This window comes from Varroa destructor, unplaced genomic scaffold (assembly GCF_002443255.2).
Source record: "Varroa destructor unplaced genomic scaffold, Vdes_3.0 BEIS01000003.1, whole genome shotgun sequence".
Lineage (NCBI taxonomy): Eukaryota > Metazoa > Arthropoda > Arachnida > Mesostigmata > Varroidae > Varroa > Varroa destructor.
Genome location: NW_019211456.1, coordinates 54,814,445 through 54,841,993, shown reverse-complemented (window position 1 = coordinate 54,841,993; position 27,549 = coordinate 54,814,445). Strand labels below are relative to the sequence as shown.

The 27,549-nt window shown below is 37.8% G+C and overlaps 1 protein-coding gene across 5 annotated transcripts in view; it reads right to left on the bottom strand.

Annotated features, from left to right (window-relative positions):
- The window catches only part of LOC111246462 (transposable element Hobo transposase), a 39,015-nt gene that overhangs the window by 10,332 nt on the left and 1,134 nt on the right, over window positions 1–27,549 (bottom strand). For 2 of the 5 annotated variants that reach the window (XM_022796092.2, XM_086982182.1), the window contains exons 2-6: window positions 18,925–19,217; window positions 15,594–15,936; window positions 7,533–7,795; window positions 2,018–2,208; window positions 1,620–1,774 (exon numbers count right to left, since the gene is read on the bottom strand). In XM_022796092.2, the coding sequence (XP_022651827.1) occupies window positions 1,620–1,774; window positions 2,018–2,208; window positions 7,533–7,795; window positions 15,594–15,936; window positions 18,925–19,155 (1,183 nt within the window). In that variant the 5' untranslated portion in view covers window positions 19,156–19,217. The remainder of the gene's footprint in view (window positions 1–1,619; window positions 1,775–2,017; window positions 2,209–7,532; window positions 7,796–15,593; window positions 15,937–18,924; window positions 19,218–27,549) is intronic. The other 3 variants (XM_086982181.1, XM_086982183.1, XM_086982185.1) reach the window with 3 other exon arrangements.

Genomic DNA, 27,549 nt, shown 5'->3' with positions numbered 1-27,549 from the left:
TGTTCGTGTGGTAGAAGTCGTCCTAGTTCGACCCTAACATAGTTCTGTACTTGTGTTGCAACACCTATTACTGGGTCGCTGCGTAATTCTGTTTTTCATGCTACGAAGGTTCCCCTTGGCATCGGCGAGTGAACTGGAAGATGTATCGGTTATGCTTAGATAACGGTTGTGGCCATACAATTATATAGCACGACGCATTCTCTAATTCAGGCTGCCTATCTAGAAAAAGCTGGGATAAAAGCGACAAAATGTTAATCACTGAGAATTCCAGTGTTGCTACCATTGACGCGGGAGCAAATGCACCTCATCCAAAGTAACATTTCTTATTGAATGTTTGGCTAGAAGAAAGCTTCGGTTAGTGAATCACACTTAGGCTTGAGCTAGTTGGTAGAGTACAGATAGTACGTGGCAGATGAACCAGAGCTTTAGAGATATAGTGAAACTACAAGGCTGCTATGGGAGAGGTAGTTAGCCCGGGTTAAGCTCCCGTCGAAAAGGAAGCTGAGGTTGACCCCAATTGACACCTTTGAATGCCGAACGACAAGGGTATGCTAAAGGACACCATCAATATGAGCTGCCACACACTCTAAAGCGTTCTTAAACACAGGGATGTGGTGAATATGCTGGAGACTATTTCTACGGCCAAGGAGACGTCAGCACACTACAAGATCAAAAGACAAAAGCCCAAATACTAGTGAAACAGAACTAGAAGAGGGAGTTCAGTGAACCAACTTGAAAACTTAAAAAAGCCAGAATTAATTTGTGTAAGTAAATTAAATGTAAATCAAGCAAATAAAAATTCTAACAGGCTACCGAAACAGTGGGAGCCGATCCATAGGGCAAAGACTACAAGGTAGTTCGAAGTAAACTAGGTGGAACACAGCTCAAGCTTCAAAGTCAACTGATCGGGCAGCATCAAAGACGAAGAAAACCGGAATCGATTGCGTTTCAGGTTAGCACTCGGCTGCTTCGGTAAGAAGTCATGGAGAAAAGTGACCGAGCCGGATAGGATACCATGAAAGAATCAGACTTTTTCCGAACAAAAGGCTAGGGAGAATGCTCTTCGAAAAGCTGTAGCTGAAGTGGAAAAAAATCGAGATGGCTTGCTGTCTTGAATAGAAGGCTAATACCCCAAATTAACAAACGATATAGCTTGACCTATTACTTGACCTCATTGGCCACGTGTATTATAGCAATACTGGGGGTGCGAAACGATGTAAAATACACAGTGAAACATTGTATACTTCTTGAGAAGGAAAGGGAAGAAGTCGAAAGAACGCTGCAGCACCCTTTTAAAACTGACATTATGGTGAACTGGATGCTTCAAGGCGAAGAAAAGTGGACAAAAATACCGGATCTTGTGATGAAGGTTATGAAATTTGAGGAGCAGGAGCATATAAGGCGCAGTGAAGAAGAAAAACGTTCAGGGCCTTGCATACAACGAAAAAGCTTATTTCCCCTAGAGCCAAATAGTACTAAAACAAGTGCTGATGCAAAACCAGATGTGCACTGCAGTTAGGAGATGATGGTTATACCATCGTGCCAAATTTCCTAGATACGAGGCACGGTGTCCGTAAACAAAATTCGCATACTAGCTTTTTAAGAAAAATCGAACTCACTCCACAGACAATATACATCGGAGGCGACGTCGGCGTTGTCTACTTGAAGTGTGAACTCGAGGACCGCATTGATTGCTGATGTAACGCAGCTTAGACGAGTTGCTGTGCCTAATGCTGTCACAAGTTCCGAGTCCTGGTCTGTTACATACACTAATCTAAAAAGAAAGAGTACCAAGACAAATAACATATACAGCATATAATCGATTTGAAAATATCCAGAGATCTGAGTTATTACCTTTCTAACTGATTACCGAAATAAACTGAATACGTATTTTTAGTAGGATGCAGCCTAGTACATATTAGTTAAACCGAAAAAGATTATCAGAGTACAGAGCCATTTTAGGCAAAACACTTTAATTTATTAGAACTGGCAAAAATAGTAGATTTTCAAGCGTTACCTGTGAAAGAAGTCATGCAAGTCGTAGTCCTTAAGTGTTTGGTAGAGAACGCCAACCATGTTGTCACACGTAAGACGATATTCGGCATCCCATTCCGCCATACGAAGGCACCTGGTAACCTTCGAGAAGTTTTGCATCGAGTGAAGTGTGACAATGAAATGCTCCGCTTTCGTCTCTGGATCTTTCCAGGTCTTTCGCAATAAGGTTTTACGGACAAAAATCACAATTAAGATTCTTCATAGCATAGGGTGTTTTTTTTGTTTATTCGTCATAGTAAAAATGTATGGGATGTTTTCCTCTGCAACGCAAATCGGAGTAAATATCAAACTTGAGTTTGATTACCTTCAACAATATTACGGCTCTTTCAAAGTATACAAATTTTCGCAGTTTCAAGAATAGTACGTTCTCGTAATCTCAATAAATGTTTTATACATCGGAAAATATGAACGAATGTAGCGCATATACACGGCAAATTATTTACTATATTTTTTTTTAACTGCCATAACGCACATAAATATAATAAATACTTTCCTGGTAGTAGTGTAGCGATCAAAGTCGACGAAAAGATTCTACACTTGTGATTTACATTACGATAATTAATTTCGTTATTGGCGACTTGTTTCAAAAAAACGACAGTAGTACGCTCTACATCACCTGAAGGTTTCTTTAAGGCAGGGAAGCAGTCGAAATTGCATACGTAAATCAAGATATAAGTATGGGAACTGAAGCCTTCGCTTAATCTTCTCTTCTTCAATCTAGGCCGTGATTAAGACGTAGCGATTGAATCGTGCTTTGTCATCGAGTGCGGTTAGACTATGCGCGGTCGATGGCTACGCAAGACATCCGTGAGGCTACTCAGGAACTTAAAAGATATCTAGCGACAACTGACTGGGCAATGTTTCGTAATACCGAATACCCTGGATATTCATTGCACACACATTCACCACTACTACTGAAATCGCCTGAACCGACTTTGACGAACCTATATGTCCTCTGCGATCAAGTTATGCTCCAGAATAGTTTCTTATCGGTAATGATTGCGCAATTTTTTTATCGAATACAGCACACATATTTCTATCCGTTAAGACTCAGTTAAAAGGAACCCATGTTTTCCTTAGTGTGTTCGTTACAATTTCATAACATGTACTTTGAGAATCCTATATTAGAACAGTGCCTTGGTTTGTACTAAATTGTTTATTTTCTGATGGCGCTCAGTCCTTATAGTCATAGATTGTCGAAGGCTCAATGCAGGTTCTGGGTAAGGCAACCGATTCGACAACCCTGTTCACAGCAGAAGTCTCTTTTGTGCTCCTCCCTCTTAAGGTAGCGTCGAGAACAACAACAGCCTTAAACCATTTGCGACAGTTTCGAGTATTGATGGTTTTTATGCAGCGCCCGGAATAACCAATGAGCGATTGTATACTTCAGCGCAGGATCGAATTTAATTCGAGTAGTTCCAAGTCTTTGAGAATGGGTAGCTAATGGCTGGGTGCTTGTATGAACTGACTATGAGGGCGGTTGGCAAAGTGAAACTATGGTGAAAAAGCAGTCTCTAGTAACTCAGAGTTGTCTGTAGGAACGTTTAAATACAGGCACATCTTAGGATTTTTGACTTATTTGGACGTTTACATTTTTTGGATCTTTTATTTATTTATTTATTTATTAGCCATTTATATATCCGTTGATATATTAGGAAAACTTCTATGGAGACTTTAATAAACATCGATATGCAGATGTAGCGAATTTGGATACACGCGGAACCGTATTACCCTCTTATTATTTTTTTCCATATAGTGGGAAAAAACTAAGTAGAATGTGTTGTGCACAGCTTCGAAACTTGGGAAGTTCAAAAAGTGACCGGAATTCATATTGAAATACGATTTTTGAATATAATATAATAGATAAATATAAATGCTGATATATTGATTTCTCCGAATATAGCTTTTATCTCCTACTATTTTTTCTGTAAAATGTTTCATAAATGTTGAGGCGTTTTATTAAAAGTGGTGTGTCAGAAAATATTTCATGAAGATTGCGAGAAATCTACCGAAGTCTCCAAAGCGGCACAACTAAATTTTCACACTAAAACCCACACGTTTAGATTACAAATTTATTCCATATTCATCACTTGAAAACAGCTATTTGATTTCTTTCACATACGTGTTTTTAAACCACACAGCACTCAACGATAATGCTGTAGGTATCTACTTTAAGAAACAGTGTTCAAAACCGTGCACAAATACAAAAAAAAATGGTTGTTCATACCCACAAAATTAAATTACTTAAAATTATTTCTGTTGATTCCAAGTGATATTGAGTGGACTTCATATCGATTAATTGAATAAGAATAACTTTATTTATATGAATTGTGCAGGTTATCCAGACAAATCGCTACTAATGCGGTTACTGTAGGTACGATCATCTGAATAGGATAGCCTCCTCATATTCACAATAGATATATTACTCTGGGAAAGTTTGAAAGTCAACACAGATAAACTTGCTTCGTAAAACTCTTCTTAATATCGTAAATTGCCGTATTAGACAAAATATCGTAAACTCCCATTGATAAATCTTTGTACGGACGATGTTATTTATCTCTTTCTCTTGAACTTCATCTGCTACTAGCTAAATATTATACGCTATCTAAAAATGCTCCACAGATTAGATGTTACCGTGTAGCAAGATGATTGAATTTCACGTCCAACGGAAACTCATAAGTTGGACCTTTCGCGCGAAAAAAAAACAGCATCTTCAACGCTTTATATTTCTTTTCTTTGACGAAGTCAAAAACTCTTTCTAACTTTTGATTTTTGAGAGAAGTGAGTAAAAACATAAAAAATAGTTGAGTACCTGAAACACCTGGAATTTCATTTGCTGCACAATGCAAACCAGATATTTTTATAGTGTCCTTGAATGTTATGTAAAACTTCATATGTAGAGGCAAACTTTGCAAAAAAAGAAAAAAAAGCAAAGTAATACAAAGAACTTACTTTATATATAATATATATATTATCAAAGTAGCTTTTCCCACTACGCAGGATCTGCTCCTTACATTTGCACTGGTGCTTTCACAGTTGCTGACATAGCCTGATACCCAAGCATCGTGGTTGAATTTATAACGAACTCTAGTATCCACTACAGTGGAATTCCAGCCCAGTGACTATGAGAATAAGACTATTTGGTTTACACATATGATCTCTAAGAGAGTCTGTTGGTTCCCTTTAAACACATTTAGAGGCTTTGGCAAAAATGTCGTTAGGATGGAAGTGTCTAGGACTCGATCCTTTGCCCTTGTCGCAATACAGTCCATGCTGCTCATATACATTGATCTGCTTATTACAATTATTATCGATGTGACAAGTAACCAAACGACTGTCCGAACAAAAGCCAGCATAGGTGTACGTACTTATATCGTCTAAAAGTGTTCCAACTAAGAAAGAGATGAACGCGTTAATTAAGCCTTAGTCTAAAAGTGGCGACAGCAAAAGTTCTCACACAGTTGTAGAATGTGCCGTACATGATCTCCGAGGAAATTCGGTCTACGCTTCTTGGTAGAGCAGAATGCTTCCTCTCGTTGCCTTTCTGACCTTCTGAGTTGGTTGAACGCACCCACGGCACATTTCTGGACCAGCGAAGAATGTCCCTAGGATACTAAAGAAGCTCTTTAAGAAAATGTAAGATAGATTCAAGTGAGCCTGCAAGGCGGAAACTACAATCTTAACAGCATCCAAAATCATCGAATGCGACCAATAAAGACGCATGGTTATGCACATTTTCGGGAAGTGGCACACTGGATTGAAACATTCAATAGTGTTTCCACCATGAGCTTGACGTGAGGGTCCGAACAGTCTTGGACCCGGGTGGCTTTAGGTCCTCTGAGTACAAGTAGAACCTTTACAATCGATATATAATAGAAAGAACAGGTTCCTGTGAGCTCCTAAAATGTGAACACACTTTGTTAACGCGCTTCACAGGTGTAGTTTGGGTTGAATGATTAGTTTTATATTTGAAAACAGAAGTTTAAGTTAAAGCATATTGAATGAACTGCCGATTACTTGAAGTACTTTGAAATAAACATGTCTATGACCAGCAGGACAATATACAGAAATGAAGCTGTAAAAAAATGGAAACTCTAACGACGGTTTATCTTTTGGTTGGAATGCGTCATTTAGTTCTGGCGCATGCAAAATGCATATAGTTGCCTTCAAAAATCTAGTAGCCTAGTAATCTGGTAAAAGTAATCTCGCATGTTCCAAACCAAAATCTGTTCTGGGAAAAAAAAACTCGCATGTGAAAATTTCATCCTTCGTGTAAACGTCGAGTCCTTTCGCGTTTGCTCAAGTTAAAATTACGGAAACGCTTGTTAACACTGCGTGAAAATTCCTACCAGGACTATGCTAGCACCACAGATCGAAAACTGACTATAGATATTCAATTAGATTTTCAATAGCCAAGCAAAATAAGGCTGGTCCAAGAGTTTTCTTGCTATATGCCCATTGCAGAACTAAATGCATATACAGTCTAATTATAATTACCTAAAAACTACCTTGTGATTGACAGTGCGCTGTTAGCAGTGGTTAGCGTAAATTTGCACTAGGAGAAGACGCCGTGCAGCATCTTTTATTATATATGGGTAGGGCACAGGCGCACAAAAGCAGCAGTTTCCGTCCTGCAAACGACTTGCAAGTTCTTTTGTTCACTTTTTTGCCTTATCTGATTTCTTCTTATACACCGCAATGCAGTTTTGGCAGTGTAGGCCCTCCGAAACGCGCCGCAAGCTTAGCACAGTCAGCTTTGGCATTTTTTGAGTAAAATCGTTCTACCTGGATAATAGATCTCTGTAATTTTAACGCTTGCGGCGCGAGCTAATGACGCGCGTCTCGTAGCAAACGCACTATCAGTATGAGGCCTACCTCCTGGCTTCACAGTAAGGTCATACCTTCACTTTTTCAGATGCTAAAAGAGTCCAAGCTTTGCTATACTACAACGGATAAATCTTCGCCAGGGTACACGCCAACTGGTGTGCCCGTCTCCAATCCGTGGTTCGCGTTAATAAAAGTGAACGACGGAAATATGTATATGTATTCCTGTTCATTCATCTTTTGGTCGTCCGCTATTCGAAAAGCCTTCGAATTTTTTACGTCACGCTAAGTTCTAAGTTAAACGAGCCGGATATGTAACATTTACACAGCTTATTCAAAAGATGTATCGGAACTTGCAAATTAAGGTAGTTTACACCGAGCGCGTATTAGTACTTCATGGAGATCTTTTAGAGCAATGTTCAATTTTTAGCGTATATTCGTGCAGCAATACGCTATTTCAATACTAAAGCCAAAGCTAGGTGATAGTGTGACCTCACTGTTCTGAACTGTTTGAAAACTGCTTGTTTCGAACCGAAGATGTGGCTTATTCTATTCAAATTCCTGCCATTCGATGTCCAACGAAAATCAAATCACTTCCAGTAAATTATAATTACGGAAATTAAAATACACGTCCTAGAGTTAGCTCGAAGTACCTGTAACGAGAGTGATCCCCCGATCGTATTGAGAAGCCCTTTGAGTTCGGCGGAAAGCTTTCTTCGACATTCGCTAGCAAGGATTCGTAGTCTTTGACGAAGCACAACTGGAGAAGGCATTGTATGCGCTACTTCAAACTGTCCGTATTTTACCCCCAGATCGACGCAAGCTTGCAAGAGTCCAGAAAGGCCAGGCCTGAACACTACATCTAAAGGCAGAAGGTCCGAGCATACGAAGCATACTGTCTCCTTGGTTAGTGTCTCTGAAATCAAGCACGAAAAAGTCAAAAGGAGTCAACTTGCATTCCGAGTGATGTGTAAATATTTTTTACATACAAACATTGTCACACTTCTGGCATTTCAGTCCTATCTTTTAAATAGCAGAGCCCGTCGTACACATCGAAATCTATATGTATAGACCCATTTTTTGGCTTGTCTGTGTCTTTGTTCTCATCTTTTTTAATATTTGTAGTTCTTTTGTTCATTTTCAAATTTAAGTGCCAAATCGTATTAAGTTCGAATCGTATTAGAAAACGACAGGTACAATACGATGAAAACAAATAGGCTTTCGTCACGTTTCTATAGAACTGCACACTCAGAAGAATATTCGCTTGTCAGTTTGCTACGCGCCCGAAGTTACGAAATAAAAATCATATATAAACTTGTTTAAGCAACAGTGTCATTTTTTAGTACTAACGTGTATATTTTATAGACTATAACGACAAGAGCTGTGACACAAGGCCTACACTATAAACCGATACAAGCGTATTCACCCAAGTTTATAATTTTTTACCCAATAATTAATTTTTTACTAAGGATAACAAAAATAACTAGCAAGGACTGGGTTATCAACGTGTATCGAATTTCAAAGGTGACTGTTAGAGTCAAACTGACTTTTATAATGATGATTCTATAAAAGCATCCGGCTTAGAAAACTTAATATTCATTTTAAAGCGGGCATAACTTTATAAAAAAAAAAAAAGGTGTGGTCCGCGTACACCGCTCGGGATTAAAACCCGTTCATTGTAATGCAAAAAGGAAAGAACAAAATATTTTTAGTATTGTTTCTTTCTCGTTCTGATTTATCCTGGTCCTGCATTAAAGGAATAAAAGGCTTTTATTGCGCCGTCTATTTTTGCTAAGGAGATGGGGAGAAATGCTCTACATATTATTAGAAAAAGGAAAACGGTTTCAAGTTACAATTCCAAACCCTATGAGACTTAGAACGTTGATCTATCCAGTTATCCGTTAGGGCTTTAGCTATAAGCTTTTTGTATAAGTCTTGTATATGATCATGTGCTTATGATCATATGAAACTTATTACATCTCTCTTCGAACCTTGGGATTACGTCAATGACTCGATAAGCGTGTCGCGTCTCATCTCATGTAGCTAACCAGTGGAAAACTAAGACCCCCTACTCCTTTTATTGCTTCATCTTTGATACTCCTGTCAACCTGCCGTCGCCTTGCTTTTTCACGATCTTCTGCCAAAAATAAAATGATGATTTTCTTTAGATATTTTTATTCCTTTTGAAGTTCCTGCTCTGATGTCGGAATCCTTGATACGATTTAAGTCTGCTCAATTGTGTATTTTATCCTCCTCTCTCTCCAAGCCGCGCCGAGAGTATGATGTGTAGTACTATATGCTTCGACCCGTCTATTCATGCGAAGTCGCACAGGACACAAATGTGCATTGAGGTTTTGCTTATCTTGGCCATATATGTCTGTAACTCGCCATGTCCAGTAAATACCTAAATGGTATAGTATGTAACCTCGTCATAAGACCTCTAAGAAGAAGAAGATTTTTATATTCGGGATCAGTGACCTAGTTTAATCGCCCCTTGCTTGCAATGGTCGAATTCATGTCCATTCGTTTTTTCATTTTTAGAATGAAGTCCCTCTTGTCAGGTCCAATCTATTATCTATGTAGCACGGAACCCCCTCCTTGGCCAGTATGGTCTAAAAAAGCATTCTGGTCAATATTTGGGTGGCCACAATGAAAACCGTCCTACATGTTCGAGTCACATCGATAGCAACAAACTTTCGACAGCCAGCAGGGTCTGTTCTTCTTGGACCTTGGGGCCACCTCTACCCATAGCGGGAAGGCATACAATTAAATTGACTTAACTATTGAGGTCAGTAGCCAAATTGTACCTTCTTGCGCTCCCCTAGTCTTGCCATTACACGTGATAGGCTAATCGCTACTTTCATAGTCTCATAAATCAGGTGTTATATATGTGCAGTTCCTATTAAATCCTTATACATCCGAACATGTAGATACTCTTTTTTCGCCTCCATCTTTCGAGTTATGGTGCCCTAAACTAATTCAAACGTTTTGGCAACGCTTCCTAGTTTCTTTAGTTTCTTCAGAAGCAAGCTTTAGATGGTGCCCATGCACCTATTTTTTTCATTTGTGCTAGAGCTTCTTTCCTTAATATTTTCTGTCATTATCACGACCAAAAGAGTGAGATCGTTAGTGTGAGCTATGCATTAAATTCCTTCTGGGAAACTTGGCCTCTTCACGACTTCGTCATAGCCAATGTTCTAAAACATGCGCCTTAGAACTAACCTTTGAGGAACTTTAGCCGTGCGGTCGTGGCCGCAAGTCTCTGTGTTCCTATGTCAATAATCCTGTACTGTATAGTGAAACCGCTTTTTAAAGGAAACGAAAAATTCTCTTTTCTTCCATCATTCCTATATTATTCTCCATTATTCTTATAGTCCACCTCTAATTTATGGTGCTGATTGCGTCTTTCTCACTCAATAATGTTAGCAGTACAAAGTTCCTGGTTCTCGGGGACGTCGTTTTGCGCTCTGTCAAGCATTTGTTAATCACACCGAGCAATTTTCCTTTTGGAACTGACTATTCGAGAATGACAACGTTTTCAATGCCCTTAGCTGCCGCATATAGCAAGCATATAGGCCTGTGGGTTGATGGACCAGTTTAATTGCCTGGGTTAGGTACAAAGACTAGGTCTGCTTCCTTACATGATCTTTAAAAATGGTTTGTAATCACAAACCTACTTTTAGGTCCTTGGAGAGTTCGGGCCGCCATTTGATGAGAAGCCTGACAGCTCCCGGTGAGACCTCGTTTGGGGTTGGTGATTTTGTCAAAACCATATGTGCCCTGGATTTTTCTACCTCCTTTGTGATCACCCTTAAGATAGCCATCTGGTTTCGAAATTATGGAAACAGCGCTGAAGCTTGAGCCCGTCGGGCAAAAATCGGGGCGCTCACTTTTAGAAAGCTTCATAATGATTTGGTGTGAAAGATCCCACACATCTTCCTACCTCTTCAACTACATCTTCCCATGTAAATGTCTTGCCTATTCTAATTTCTATCCTGAAATCATCTATTCTGTTCGTATTCGGATTTTAAGCTCGTTATCTTGTTTGTCATTTAAGTGTTCTTATGTTAAAATTATGTACTATTACAAAAATTGAACATATGCCACACCCTCCAGCCTGGCAATCTCCTCATTGTGCGAGGGCGGTCATCTTTATGATAATTGGGAAATACTGGACCTACCATCCTACATGCCTGCTATCTCGTCTTAGAACAAGTAGTAAGCTTAATCCCTCAGCAACCACGGTAAATGTACCATACCAATGGTTACTTTGCCATACTGCAGTAGGACCTTAGCTTTCATAAGAGTGAGATAAGTAGATGACCTCTGCTGCGGCCGGCGACCCGACGTCTCCTCAAAAAAGATCTGATCTCGGTTGACACTGGTAACTATAAGCTTCAATTATGCTTGTCAGTCCTATATCGATTCTCTAGATGTATGCTAGCTCCTCCAAGCTACTGGACGTTAATATCTCCTCTGATATTATCTTTTTTTACCTTCCTTGCGTGTTGAACATTAGTCTCAAGGCCTCTAGAAACCATGTTGGTCCTCAAATTGTATGTATTTGAAAAAACTAAGCACTAAATGAGCACTAATTTATCTAACTCTATGTAAAATTTTCTCGTATATCCTTAACCCTAATGGTCGTCTCGAGTTTTGCCCAGTTTATTAAATTGTCATGTCAGTCCTATCATCAGCTATCTATTCTGATAAGCATATAGCTCTTCTCTTGTTCGGCTAGCTGAGCAAGCAGGAATTTGTCCCCAGCCTCTGCAGTGTCATACTGAGTACATCACGTGTTTTCCTGTGCTTGTTACTCTCTATTGAGTCCTTCGGTTTACCCAGCATGCAAAGTGCCGGCTTTATACCGCCTTTATCTACCCCTTCCACACCCTTCCGATGCTTGGACACTGCATAGTGCTTGCTGTGTCCATTTGTTCCACACCCATAACAATTATCAAACTTTTGCGGTCTCGAGCTACATACCCCACCGAGCTGCATTCTAATCAACGTCGACTTTTTTCTCATCGTAGTTATACCATGTTGGCAGTCGAATCCACTCATTTGGCAAGCAGTACCTGTTTCCTAGCTTCACCTTTTTGACAGCGTAAGGTTCTATGACTGGCCCAGAAGAAATCATTAAATCTAAATTAAAAATCTCCAATTTTGATTAGAAAATAGTATTTTTTTTTTTACTAAAATACCCGCCTTTTTAATCACATTACATGGAGAGGTTGAGAAGCGTAATATTTGGTACAGTGTTCACAGAATCTAATGCATGTACACAATTTATTTGATCCATAAAAACAAAATGGCACGTAGTTTTGGAGAGAGCTATGCATCACGTATTTAGTCACAACACAGCACTTTGAGCATAGGTTCAAACTTGCAAAAAAGCCTACGATTATTTCTGCAAATTGTTTTTTCAGGTCGCAAGGCATTTTCTAAAAGAAGAGCAGGCGTATATAAACTTCCGATGAACAGAGATGTCCCAGAAAAAAATTAACTAGCTGATTTTGTGCCGTGCGGCGGAGTCCGAGAACTCGATTGAAATAGGGAGTTCAGCTAATTTGGCTGTTCCTAATTTGTGAAATAAAACATTTCCTTATGTGATACTAATGTCGAAAGGTGCCGAAATCCGTGTTGCTTATCCCGGTTGGCACTAGCAACTTCCAGAAGCCGATTTAGTTCTACCGTTATCAGAAAAGTTAACAACTTTAGTACGTGTTTTTTTTGCAATACCGCACCACGAAACTCGCAGGTCCGAGCTTGGTTAACTTCAGGAACAAATAAAATGATTACCTTTGAACACTAGACAGGAAAACAGCCTTTCTGCAGGCGCATATTAAACAACACCGGCAGGGACCGGAATGAGTGCGTTTATCAGGCAAATATTTCCTATCTGATATGCATCCGCTGCCCTATTGGACTACAAATTTAAAAATCTGGATAATTTCCGTTATTAAGAAGTTAGTCTCGATAGTGTTTCTCTGCTTAACCTTATGTCCCGCCTTTTGGCAGTTACAACATGACGAGACATCCGAGATCTTAGCGGCCTGGGCATAAATCTTTGATGTTGAGCCGTTTAATCCACTTATAAAAAGCCTCGTTGAACAGATCGAACATGAAATCGAAATCGTCTAACCCATTCTCGGGTATGGAAATTTCCCAATTAAAACACTGCCGCCTAAGTTCAAGGTACTTCCACTCTAAAATGGTCTAAAAATGGCTTGGTTTCGAAGAAAGAAAAATTCGAAAATCGCTCATTAATTTTCAATAATAAATTAGGTTTTTTCTTTCTAGTCCAGTGAAATTCGAAAAAACTTCTTCAAAATGTACGCTACCAATTAATTGCAAGTAAACAGTTGCTTCTGTTTGAAGGCAAATATCAACACTGATAAAAATGGCTTGGAAGTTGGACGTACATGAATGTTTAAAACTCTTATATTTTTTGAGCTTTCGCAGTTATAAACTTTCATAAAACAAAAGATGGGGTATAAGTTTCTTGTCAGTTTAAGAGTTTTCGTTTGTACGATATATATGCTTCTATCTATATTTACTTACCATATACTACTAAAACGGAGTTTATTTCTACGACCCAGATTGACCCCGTAAGGCGGTAGAATTAAGCTGATTTCTTTAGGGGTAATAGAATTGTATTCTGTGGGAGTTACGCAAAAGATGGAGCATATTGGATGCAAACTTTTCCGGGAAATGTTTCGTTTTTTTCTAATGCATAATAATAATTTCGGCATGTTGATTTTTTTGCAATTTGCTCGACAACCGTTGACAATTTGTGAATGATTTGTGCTGAAAAGTTGTTTATTTTTTCATACTCTATGAAATTATTAGACTTGAAATAAAGGTTTTGAATTTTCGTGTGCTTACTACTCAGGAGTAACATAGTGACTCATGCTAAAATTATTACGAGGTGATTGAGTACGGACGGCTCATACTGGATGAACATCTAGCTGATAATTTTTAAGTATATGTTTTGTCGGGGTAGTTTCTTTCTCTCTAAGGGAGGGGGTATATAACTCGAATAATTTGCGAGTTAATTAATGAAATATCAACCATCTCAGCCTAACTAGTTTTGACCTGGGAGTCAGCCGCCTTAAACAATAATTTATGGCAGTACCGGATGTGAGATTTACAATTATTTATTTTAGCGCAGAGTTCATGTTCTTATCTTAGATGAGAAGTTTCAAAGTCAAATTTTTTCCCCGTAGCGGACAATGCTATATTAGAAAGTTATTTATGTTTCAAATTTTTACAAAATTTGAAAAAAGCCATGCGTTGAAGCTAAAGAACGGACTAATTAAAATGAAAAAGTGGCACACATACAACAACATATAGAGATCACCACAACATTTTAACCAAAAGATGGGAAAAACCGTAGGAGTGTACGAGATATCTGTTAGGGAAGGTTTCCCAGTAGCACTGCGTTCATGGTTAACGTCACATATGTAAGCGAGGTAAATTTTGCTTAGTTTATATCGACAATTTTAAAACCGAGCTGAGTTGTTCTTTCAAATAGCAGAATATATACCGTGTGTTAACGGATTAATTGTAGCAATTTAATGAGGTTGCTGGGATATTCGTTTGAGTAGGATAGCCAGTCAATGGCGTAGGATAATCGAGTAACTGTAATAAAAAGGATTTTAAGGAAATACGAACACTGTAGCCGGATAGTTGCAACGGAGTAACAAAGATATATAATAGGACGTCAAAAGAACTGCAGTGGGACTCCTGCAAACATGGCTGCCTGCAAGAGAGCAAAATTTATGTTGAGGTCATCAAATATTGAGATAGGTTGACGAGTTTACCGAATTGTGGTAGTTTATTGAGAAGAAGGGGCACGAAGTGTCGGATGAATCGCAACGGGATGTATCGCTAATAGATTTATTGAAAAGGAGAATACAGCGGGATAACGGAAGATCTTCAAAGAATTGTAACCCGGTAATCAAAAAGCAATTGAACTATAGTTTATAATTAGGCTAAGGGCATTTATATGTTCTTCGACTGATCAGATAACTGAAACGAATCAATTGGGCAGAATAACCACAGTAATTTAGTTCCGTTTGGCTGGGCTTGACACAGTAGCTAAATCATTACTTATATATCTTTTGTCCCACCATCTATATCTGAAATTTCAATTAAGTACGGATTCGGAAATTATTGTTTGTGTTCTATTAGGATCAAAAAATCTTCATTGAAAGACTTCTTAATTAGTTATATATGTAATAAAATTTTATCATTTAATCTATAAGTTAAGACTTATAAAAGACCTTTCACGCATGGAAGTATAGTATCGGGGAACCATCATAAAATATTATTGTAATAATAGAGTAATAAAAATATGACTCAATGTTATATATAGTTTTCACTCAAAAATTGAAAGTCTTGAAACTATTTTAGGCGAATTAGACTACTTTTAAACAATTTTGGACACTTTTCAAATCCTGTTTGGTCCCATTCGTGAAGGAATAACGTGTTGTTTTGCATGACCATCGATCACATAGGAGAAACAGTATCATCCCGAAAGCGTGCTATAATTAAATTCACGGAAGTGTCATCAAACGTTCGTACCGAATGAAGAATTTAGAATTTAATTATATCGTATTTTCATGGAAAGAACTATTTAACAGATTGAAATTATTTTCCAATGCACACCCCTTGTTGTATCACTAGGTTTAAAACTCCAACTAAATAACCTTTAATACATCGTAGCTGCCTCTGGTTAGCATCACTGATGCATGGCGAGACGATGCTGGAGGGCGTTCCAGGTCTGGCAGATGGCGCTGCTGCCTCTGATAGAGAACTCCTATCTCTATCCTTTCGAGAAGATGGTGGATCTTTCTTGCGGCGTAGCTTAACGGCCCGCAATGATTCGGAAGAGCCAACGGGTGGCACTGACGGCATTAGATGGAGGAGAGACTGGCAGCGATGTTTAAGGATATTTGACGTGCCTGTTTTATGGGGCAGAAACCGGTACACTTTGTGGCATTTCGAACAAGCCACATGCTCTGCTATGCGACTGTTGTCCTGGTCCAGGATCTATAAAATTGAGTGATACCGCAAAATAAACAAGAGTTTTCCAAAGGCGAATTTAACTTCTTCGTAGAAAATATGCGTTCCAAAAATAACTGTAGTTTTCCATCGAAAACAGAACTAAATTATGTCCATTTTAGTATTAAGGTTGTATATCAGGCAGTGCCTTAATATTGAATCATATTGCCAGCGACCTACACCAAAAAACGTGGCGATTGCAAAGCTTGAAAAAAAGGTTCTATCCGACATCTACCCTATCAAAACTTTGGCAGTTTTCAAATCATCTTAGATTTCATCTTTTATAAATGTAACTAGTTTACTTAGGTGGTTTGATAACCTGACGATAAAATGTTGTCATTTATAAATCTTCCCTTTTGGATATTTCTTCACAATGAAGTAGTATAAGTAGTATGAAGTAGTTCTTATGCCGCAATGACATGTACGTATCTGTATACCCGAAGAAATTTTGTTCTGTGCTTTATTTTAGCCCCGGCAATTTGGACGCACATTTCCGACTGTTTCTGCATATCATTTAATGTATCGCTTTTCTTTGTTCAAATAAACAGACCACCACAAGATACCGAGAGTCAAAGTTTACGAGTGGAAAGCTGTTTACTTAGAATAATCGAAAACAAGCTGTATATACATTTCGACCTTATATTTAAAAAATCTTAACAAATTACTTTCTCTGACTATATAAACAGTGCTTATGTAGATAGATCAGGGTCCGATAATGGTGTTAAGTTCGTATTTCGTTCTCTGTGACGTGCCTCTCCGTGGAGACAATTGTGCGGCTGAGAATGAATTAACGGTAAATTACCGGGATAATAATAGGGGAATAAATGGAATAATCGGGATGGAATTTGTCTGGCTGTTTGGAAAACTTGTCATATTGGTCCGCGAGTATATATATATTTAAAAAAAAAAGGTAAAAGGAATAGGTTGAATTTATAAATTAACGGATGGGCGGACGCATATAACTATTGTTAGAAGACTGTCACTGTATCGAAAAATGTAATAGGAATTTAATTAACTATGGTTTCCTTCTAAACGTATTTTCCTCACTTTATCAGGGCTACAGTTTACGAAGAGAATCCGTCAAAGATGCTTCATTCAGCCAAAAAGGTTTTCAGAATGAGAACGATTTATGTACATATATATTGCATGAAAAATCATTCTGTAATATGTGCGCTGTTAACATGTGAGAGCTAATAGCGTAGTAACTAATTAATGTAGAGGAAAGTATTAAAGTATCAATGAAAGTTTTTTCTATTAAATATGGTTCTTGGCGTTATTAAATTGACCTCGAAGGCACCTTTTTTAAAAAGCCTGATAACGACAAGGGATTGGATTATTGTCAAAGTAACTCAATTGCTGAAAAGCTGAGCGATACCAAGCTATGGTGTACGTTAATACATCTGGACTTTCCCTTGTGATTCCATCAGTTGCATGAAAGCCTATTTGAAAAGTAAATACGATACAGAGACTTACAAGACAATTCATATTTGCCTCCTCAAGAATCATTGCCTCAGCAACGATAAAATCAGTTTATGAACTAGTCAGCAGATCGCACATCAAGTGATGAATATTAATGATACACTACCAACCGCGCTCAAAGCGTGTAATCATAAAGTCGTGCTGGTTTTTCTATACTCTTATTTTTTTCTCTGTGACGCTCGTCTTGCTTTTATAGGACGCTTTCCTCATGTGTTGTTTATTTGTTGCTATTTTCGGCCTTGTTGGTTGTCTTTAGCATTCTTTCCTTCTTCTAAGTAATGTAAACTGCGTAAACATATGAATAACAAGGTACACCTAAAAACGCTTACTTTTTCCGAATGGTTAACGTTAAACATCTCTTTTGTGTAGACAAACTTCCTATATCAATCGAACGTGCTGAAGAATTGATAACGTAGGATATCGAAGGTTTCAACTTCAAATTATTCTTGGAGCACGTGACATCGTCCCAAGAAATATTTCGTCGTTGTTGATCGCAGAGTCACCGTGGAAAGCAAAACTTTGGAAAAACTTTACCGTTCAGGAATTACAAAAAATATACATTGGCTTTTTAGTGACCTAAATTGCTTGGACTGGAAAGCATTTACAATAAATATCTACATGTATTTGTTATGAGAAAACCTAGCTTTTTACAATTATGTTCAACATGAAGGTTTCAATAAGATCCACAGATTATTGCGTATTACTATATAGAGTAGATTATGACGAGTATCCGAAGGAGCGAAGATGCTTTATAGAACATGCTTTGTAGAAGCTGTATGCACAAAATGCTGGCTAGCTTTGTAAGCTATCGGTTAAACCACAGATTGACTAGAAAGAAACACTTCCCATCAAACAGTGTGGATTTTGGGCACCAAAAAACACTGTATCGTTTTCTGTACAGCGTTCAGTGTTGCACACAATTCGGTATTATAAAAGTTGCCTTCCTCGAACTCGTTAGGATCGATCGGCTCATGTGGAGTACCTTACAATCCAGTCAGATCATAGTGTACAATAGAAAACTCGAACCGTTTCGTATAGGGCAAGCAACTGGTTTCGTTCAAGACTATAACTTCAGTCCGGCATTATTCGCGGAATCACATAGATGCTTCTGCCATGACAATCATCATGTACACAGATGCTTTTATAGTACAAAATAGCAGTGGATTCCATTTGTAGAAGGCACTGGCTACTTCATCATACGTTAAACAAATCAGTTTCAAAATATGTACGCAAAAAACAAAAATGATGATCACGCCTGTCGCATACCTATCATTTGGAACAGTGTTCATTTAAGGTAGTATAGACCTTGCGTTTCTATGCTGACAACTTCAGATTATGAAACAACAGCATTCTTTGAGCGGATCCTAATTTCGCGCATCTCTTCATTTGACTGCTTCGGGTACTTACCTGCGAATGCCCCTTGTTGTCTAGGTAAACTAGGATACAGTTGAACTTTTCGAAACTCTGATCCATTTAATTTTGTTGCTTTTTACGTACCTCACCGAAGGTCTCCCATATAACACTCTTCCTCTTCTCGTCACTTGTTCTCTTAAGAACGACATGGTACACTCCGCATTGTATTTTCTTTTGGATCTGTTGCGTGGTGTAACCACCTGTTTGTTGCCTCTTTGGAGGTTCATCTTGCGGCTGTAGTAACGATGACGACGACGTGTCCTCAAGAAGGTGTGAGATAACCGGGGGTGAACCTGTCACGCTAACAGGGAGCATGGCTCCAGTATTTGCACTGATCGTTGCGCAGAGTTGCTTTTGAAATCAATGAGCTGAAAATCCTGTTGGTAGAAAATTATATTAAAAGGTGCAACTATCTATGTTTCAAGCTTATTGTCCAAATTCACACACATACATATACATATTTTTTTAGAATTTGAGTCTCAAAGCAGGAGTTATGCAGACCCAGAGACTGTCTCAACTTGAATTAGTTTATAAGCTTATTTATATACTTACTTAAATAACACAAGGCGGCCTTTTTAGATGATAAATCAATTTGACGATTAGGAGACAGCGATAACGAAATAACTTAAGACTTTATGTATCAACTCCGGAGGGTATTGTAACATTCGGCCGCACTAGTCTCCTCAGTTTCTTAATACATCGTTTTCCCGTCTCTAGATTTTAGAGTATCGCCGCCCGCTTAATGATTCCTCCTTTTTGCCTCGCTAATGGTCCGAGTCTTTGGTACTGAATCGGTTAGTTATCGTCAAAATCCTCAAGTAATCTAGGAACCTCGATAGTTTTTCTTAAGCCAATTGCTAAGTTTTTCTTACGGTCTACATTAAAATCTGAGTCAAGATGCTTCTTAATAGGGAAATTTTCCGGTAATCTATGCACACGGTACTCCCTCTTGATCTCATTTCTAATTTCTCATTGGAAAGAGGCGGGAGTATAATAGTAATATAATAGCATCCGCGTGATGCGAAGGGTTTTCGCTCGGACAACCAGAAGCCAAGCCCTATAGCTCCGCCTAAAAATAAGCAGGCCTCTTTAACAGGTTCACGGTCTTTTCAGTTTCTCGCATCATCAGTATAGAAAATACACACACCATCGTAATGAAATCGTTCACTTACCTTTGCGATCGGCTGCATCCAGGAAACCTAGCCCCTTGCTTAACTGATACTGTCATGTAACTTGGACAAATCAAAACAGCTTCAAACTTCTACCAAATTTTTGGCTTCTGACCGCCCCATTCAAAATCATATGATATACGACATAGGCGTTATAACGAAAGAAATACCTGCGAAGGCTTGAGAGCTGGCTCATAGCGGAACATCTTATTAATGGCAAATGCGACCGAGTTGAACATATGTCTAATGAACTAAATCGGTCAGGTGGAGTACTTCACTTTAATGTTCCTATATCTTGTAGGGTATATATACTATCGTTTACTAAGGTAATTAGAGACAAGAAAAAGTGCGACTTCTTTGGATAGGAGTTTTCATTGTAAGAAGGTCTGCAAGCCCTGGAGAACGTACAAGTTAACAAATCAGCAGGTTCAGATAGGCCCGCAATGAGCATCTCAGAAGCTTCTTTACTCTGATCTCTTATTGGATGACACTTTTTAAAACGTATGTAGTGACATCCTTTTCTTCAGTGGAGAAACGCGACTCAGTCAGTGATCGTTGAAATATAAAGAGAAATAACCATTCCGTCCTTATGTCCCGTAATCACTAAGAAAAGCTCCTGGTATAAGCTGCCGGTCTTATTGTTGATTATGAGATTATCCGCCTACATATACATCTGCCTACTATTATGGTTTTTCGAAGAGTAGTTGTAGACTGAAATAACATGTATGTAAAAAAAATACACAGTGTGGGTGTTTTTAAAAGCCATATTTGGTTCGGTTACCAGATACATTGCCGCTTTGCCACTCACTCTTCTTATACGATATAAGCTCACATAAAGAGCCGGTCATCCTTCCAAAAGCCGCAGTGTCATATCGCGCATTGTAAAGAGGTGCATGAGGAAAAAGGCTTATTATATACAGAGCTGAAATTTCACAACAGTCTGACGAAATCCGGTTTTCCGGTGAGAGTGTACAGGTTTATGTATCGAGCACCTCATTATTTGCTTCAAATGGAGTGGACGAAGGTATTTCATCATAAAATAGGATATATATCAGAGATAAAATATTGCGACAATAAAGATCTGAGGCGGTTAAAAGAGTAAAAACTAACTACAGAATACACAAAGAAGCAACTTCAGAAGACCCAGCAAATTTCATTCGGAACAATAGAATAGTTTTAGGCTAGGTAATTGAAACTGGTCTATTAAAACATTTTTGCCCGAAATATCGGTACGTGGCAAGTGGTAAGCTAGATAAATTGCCATTTATAGCACCATGACGAATATTTACTTGTCGTACAGCATGTCTAAACGCAGGAATATAATCAATATCCCGAAACACTTGTGTGGCGCGAAAATATAAATTCCGGGAGACGTTCAAAAGCATCCTTTAAATCATGCTCCACTTCATTCCTCATATGCATCTACTTCTCAAAGTTCAGCAGTATGCTAGCTATTGTTCCAAAAAAACGACCGTTTACAGGTCATTTTAGCGGAGTTGATTACTCCATGTTTCAGTACACTCTGGAGGATTTAAACTTTGCGCCGAAAGTAGGCCAAACAGAAGTTTCAAAAATGCTAAGATTTAAAAATAGCAGAGTCCGTAAACGAGTAAGATTTGGCTAGTCGGTTGGATTTATCTTCTTTGCAGATGCAAAACCAGACCAGCGGATCAGGCGATGATGGATTTGGTGACTGACACAAAAAGTGATGTTCGTCACGATTCTTGCAGGCTTAACTGCTGCCTTCATCGCTTTCTTCTTAGTTATTTGAATGTCGGGTTCTTCTCATCCCCCTGGATATTTAGCAATAAGGGACATTTCGTTTTTTTTTTCCATCTAGAAGCAATCTAGTTTGTAATCGGCTCTTCTGCCCGGTCAGTGCGATCGTCGCATTATTTGCTGAGCCGAGAATGAGTCAACTTGCCTCCATCGACCGAGCTACATCTGGCAGGACCATATAGACTTCTAGCAGCTCGGCGAACACATTCTTACGGTAAGTACTAAGTCGTTAGCATATACAATAAAAGCTATCTTTGGTAAGAGGTTTCTCAGTTTTAGGACATCGTTATATACTAAGTTCCATAGTAAGGCGGCCAAGACGGCCTGTTGAAGAATTCCTGATGGTAGCCCATTGCTCAGGGTGGCCCGTTCAAAATACCTTGATACCAAACGTACCAAACCTAAGGTATAATATGAGGATACTTTCTAGCTAACGGGTCTAGAACTGAGTTCCACCATAGACGGTTCAAAATATTTCTACGTTCAAAACTATGACTAGAAACAACCTTCTATTCTTTAACGGAAAAGCTTCAGTAGTTCCTTCCTTTCCAAAGCTGAGTATGCTGCATATCCACTTGGGTGTCTTTGGCATTTTTTTGCTATATGATCTAGTAGACCACACTCATAAGATTCGGACTCGTATCATTTCTAGCTATCTGCCTAAGTTTTTGATATCTTAGGCAGAATGTTAGTGTTACATGGTTTCTCATTAAATATGATACTCATTTACGGCTGTTTGCAGTTAAAGGAACTGATAACGATAAATAAAGGGCCTTTCGTTCATTTCTGAGGTGTCTTAAATTCAGCCTTTCTTCTTAAACCTAGCAGTTTCTTAAAACTGGCGTGCTCTTCTGGGTCGTCATATGTGCCAGATTTTTTATGGAAAATACATGGGGCTCGGGATGGCCAAGGAGGCTGTAATCTGTCCTTCTGTGACGGCCTCGAGTTAAAAAGACTCGGAGCCCCACTGTCTAAATCTGTTAGTCGATATCCTTTAAGGATATTGCAGTCTTTTTTTTCTTACTGATTATGGATAACCCTTTTCATCATCGATGAACATCCCGTAGACATGTTTTGCCCCTACTTGTTTGCTGATATTGACTAGCACCTGTCTCGTTCCCATCGATGTTACCTTGTTCCATTTTTGCAATCCCAGCATGGACGTGCCTCCTCAGCGGCCTCATACAAAAGAAGAGCTAGAATATGGAAGCGGATGATGAGTCAGAAAGTTCCACACGTACGCTGAGACAGGAAGGCATAAACGGTACTTCACCAGCTCAGTGTACCCTCGAGGCTTCGAATTATTATGGTCAGTTTTCAGGGCCTTGCAGGGGTTCTCCCGAAGGATCACGGTTAGAGAATAGTCGTTCTTTGTCCTATGAAGCTTTCATCAACACCAAGCGGTTATGGTCCTTTGAGTTGAATGGTAGTCTTAATTAAGGCCTTCTAGCGGATCGTTTGGGAAATGTATCCAGGCGCGCCAAGTAGTCCATAAACAGGTCTTCCAAACCTCAAAAAATATTGACATGTGTTGCCTCCGGTTTTGATCTCCTTCCTTGGCCGTATCCTTTAGTGGGTACGGAACATATTTCCGGCTTACTTATTTTATCTAAGTATAAAAAAAGAAGATTTATAGTGTCAGGAGTTTTAATTCTAGTTCTGCTTTCCACATCTTAAATGCCTACCAGCCTAAGTTGCTGCTCTTGGCCTTGGATTAGTGTTAACTGTTATCTCAATGGTACACTACAAAAAAGTCACCCAGTTCGCTTTAAAGTTTTACCATACAATCCTATAAGTTTGCAAAATCCGTTAACCTGTCTCAGTTCATTCTGAGTACACGCTCAACAGTCAACAGACGGATATATATTCTTGTTCTATAATGAGCATAAAACAACAGCGCATTTTTCTACTTCAAAAGAAAACCGCCACGCGGTGTCAAGTTATTTTGAGCATGCTGTAGACTGAGTTTCTCAATCGACTTAAAAATCAAAGAGTGGTCCTTCTTATGGTACATAAGATCACCAAATAACGAATGAAAAAAGAAGGCAATATACTAAAGCTGCGCGAATTCACTCTAGTTAGTACACAAAATAATGTCGATCAAGTCAGCTTTACGCCATTTATATTCCAGATTCAGATACTGGAGAAAAGGATGTAATGCACAGATTTCGAATGATAATTGAACTCGGCAGGATAGAAAGCGATACAAAAACTAAAAAAAAGATTAGTAAACAAATAAGAAGGAGATATTTGATATTTTAAACGAACCAACAAGAAATAAAACACTCTGTTACTCAGGCTTTTAAAAAATATATGTAATGATATTTTTCTTAATTTCCTTAATGAAATGTTTGCATGACTTATGTTTGTAAATCGCTGCTCCAAGATATTTTTTCTCCGTTAATCCGCCAGCATAAGGCTTATTTAATATTCAAAAAGCGGTGGGCCATTTAGCTTGATCTTACCCTGGTTTGTATAACCGATATTTTTGCTTCTTTATTTATAAGTCGTAAGGTAATATTGGGTGGTAATGTAGGGTCACATAGGCCATTAATAGTTCCACGCGAAAAAGTCTATCATTTGACAAAGGTAAAGAGAAAAAACTTATCTTTCAAAAAATCACTAAAAGTATGGTTAGAGAAGACGATGCTATATATCCCTTCACAATCGCTCATCTAGCTAGAACAAAAATTTTAATTGGTCTACCGCAGGTCCACATAAAATTTTGTTATACAGTGTAAGGCCGAGCTTTGAAGCAATAAATGTGTAATACATTTATGAGCTTTTTCGAGAACTGAGAGAGGATTGTAACAAGGTACGCAGTATTATTCATAGTAAGCATAACAACACAAAACCGTTGTAACCGCCATCGTTAGTAATTGTTTCGATATAACCATGACTAATTTTGATATATGATCGTGACTATCCGCGATGTGATATATTTCAGCTATATTGTTTTCTTTGAACGATACGTTAAATCAATAAAGCCGTCAAAATTTTTAGAACAGCAACCACCATGTTGACATGTTGTACAAACAGCGTAAAATTACGATGTCTTTAAAAGTAAATACAAATATGAACATTCTCATTAGATTGAATTGCCCTATGAATGTACTTAGTTGTTTTCATTGTTCTTTTTAAATATGGAACAGTCGCTAGCATCAGGGTCATTTTATATTCAAAAATCGGTGGCCCATTTAGCCTGACCTTACGCTGGTTTGTATAACCGATATTTTTTATTCTTTATGGTTTTCAAGAAGAAAAAGCGAAAATATGCTTAGTTGTATCAAAAAAGACCATCTTATGAAAGTGTAATAGAAGGAAAGATGGCTACCCGACTTGCAACAAATACCTGACCGGCATGCCTTACAAAGATTCTGCAAGTTGGATCGAACTACTCGCTGTAGTTAGATATTTTTAAACCACCGTTAACTTGTTAGAATTCAATGAGTGGCCTTTATGGCCCCTTCAATACATGAAGCTTCTTAGTGTATATATTTTTTTTACATATCTATAAATTTAGACATTATTTCATATGACTCACTTCCAGCGCGAAACGAAGTTTGTGTAAATTCAGATTTGAACCTAAATTGCCACAGGTGTTTAAACTTTGTAAAAAACACCTTAGCACAAATCACAGAAAACATTAAGTCATTTCGTATTCTTCATTTACATTTTTCAGCTGCATTTGAGAGACGTTTCAGTTATCCCTATTTTTGCAGATTTCGACCAAATTGATCTAAAACATTAATAACTTGGAGATATAAGAAGATGTCCTACTGTCTTATCTTCTACAAGAACAAAAAAAAAAGAGTTTTACTCAACTGTGGCTTTTATGGAAGAGCATTGATGGATTATTTCCGTTCGGTAAAAGCAGTGATCTCCAATGTAAGCAACTCTAAATACGATGCATTATTATTATTATTATTTACCTCAAAAAAATATTGTATGATTCTTACTATCATCGTTCAGTATAGCTAGATCCGCAATTTTGTTTCAAAATGATCGGCCAATAAGGTACTGGTCATATATGGTAAAAAGGTAAAGCATTCGAGATTACATTGCTTTCGTCTGGTATATTCACCAACTCGAAAGAAAAACGATTTCGAAATTAATTTGCTTAACACCCTCAGGTGTACGAACTTTTCATCGTGTAGCTTGCGAAACCACGTCGCTTAGAGGTCTCTTTATTTATTTAAACATCGTATATATTTTGGATGTGAATTACTTGTTATGGTGCGTAAGCCAAATACTTTTGTACGTTTTGTTTCTGAAAGGTAACTCGAATCTTCTGAAGCATTGCTGAGAGACATTGACAGATTTTCTATTTTAGTTAGAAACTATTTAAATAAACATTCGATTCGTAAGAACAACTACTGAAAATGGCGTTGTTCGATGTAAAGGACGACGTTGCACTGTTATCTTTTTTTTGTTTAACTTAATCTCGTCGTAATTGTTTTTTGCATACCCAAATTTTATACCCGATCTATACTATACTTTCAAGCAAGGATTCATGTAGATCCTGTTAGGAAACAACCATGAGGCTGAAAGGTGCTTTGTTGACAAAAACTGAAATTTTTAGATATTGGTATGTTTAGGATGTCATTGCCACATACTTTGAAGATAAAAATATAAATGTGATCAAACCGAAAAGTTAACTAAGATGCTGATTACCTTATATTGTAGGTGGTCAATACTCGAGCAAGTAAAAGAAGACTTATGGTTAAAAAAGAAATGAGGGAAACTGGCGACCAAATCGACAAACGACATAATCGATACTACACATTTTATTTAACACAAAAGTTATTGAATGGACGCACTTTCAAACCACATTATTCGTTTTGCCAGTCCTTCTTTAATAAAAGGGGACACTTGCTCGATTTTAATATTATAATGATATAATTTATATTCAAAAGTGTTAGATTGCAAAAAAATAAATTGTATGAATGCCCAAAACAAATTGCCTAAACTGGCTTAGTTTGAAAACGGATATCTTAATTAGAAAGATGCAACCGAAATGTAAAATATAGCCAACAATGCAAACTATATTTCATTATCACTTTGCTTAAGCTTAAGGTTTTCAAAAAAGATACAACGTTAAGCAGAAGTGTTCGCGTTATCGTTGATCCCCCATAGGTTTACAATTGTAAAAAGAATAAAAAAATGCACAAATAAAAGATACTTCTTTTTCACATTTCTCTCGGCTATAAAGCTATATATTTCTTAGATGTGAACCTGCGTATTTCCTTACAGTAATCCCAAATATAACGGAAAGTTTTGTGTTTTTTTTTAATCTGCCTCTTCTAGTGTCAAAGTTTGTTAATTGGCTTGTAAAAATAATGGTAGTTTTAACTAAATAATGATTATAGCCTAAATTCTTATTATTATGATATTATTTGACCTCTGTAGTTTAATTTAAAAACATAATCGCATATTTTTTGTCCATAATGCACTGATTTAAATTGTAATTCGTCTTGAATCTTGGTGGAGAGGTGTATACATAGCTAATTTTCGGCGTACGCCTAAAAAGTGTAAATTACGTTAATAATCACATTACCAGATGAATTTGAATAAAACGTAAAAACATGGCTTTTAAAATTTATAGATATTGAATTTTTATTAACTTTATTTTCAATAAGAAAAATAACACTGATATCTATACTTATAATCGACTAAATAGAACATTTTGCTTAATGTTAAGGTACACTTTTATTATTCAGTGTGCTTTCTCGCACACTCTCTTTTTATTACACCTTTTTAT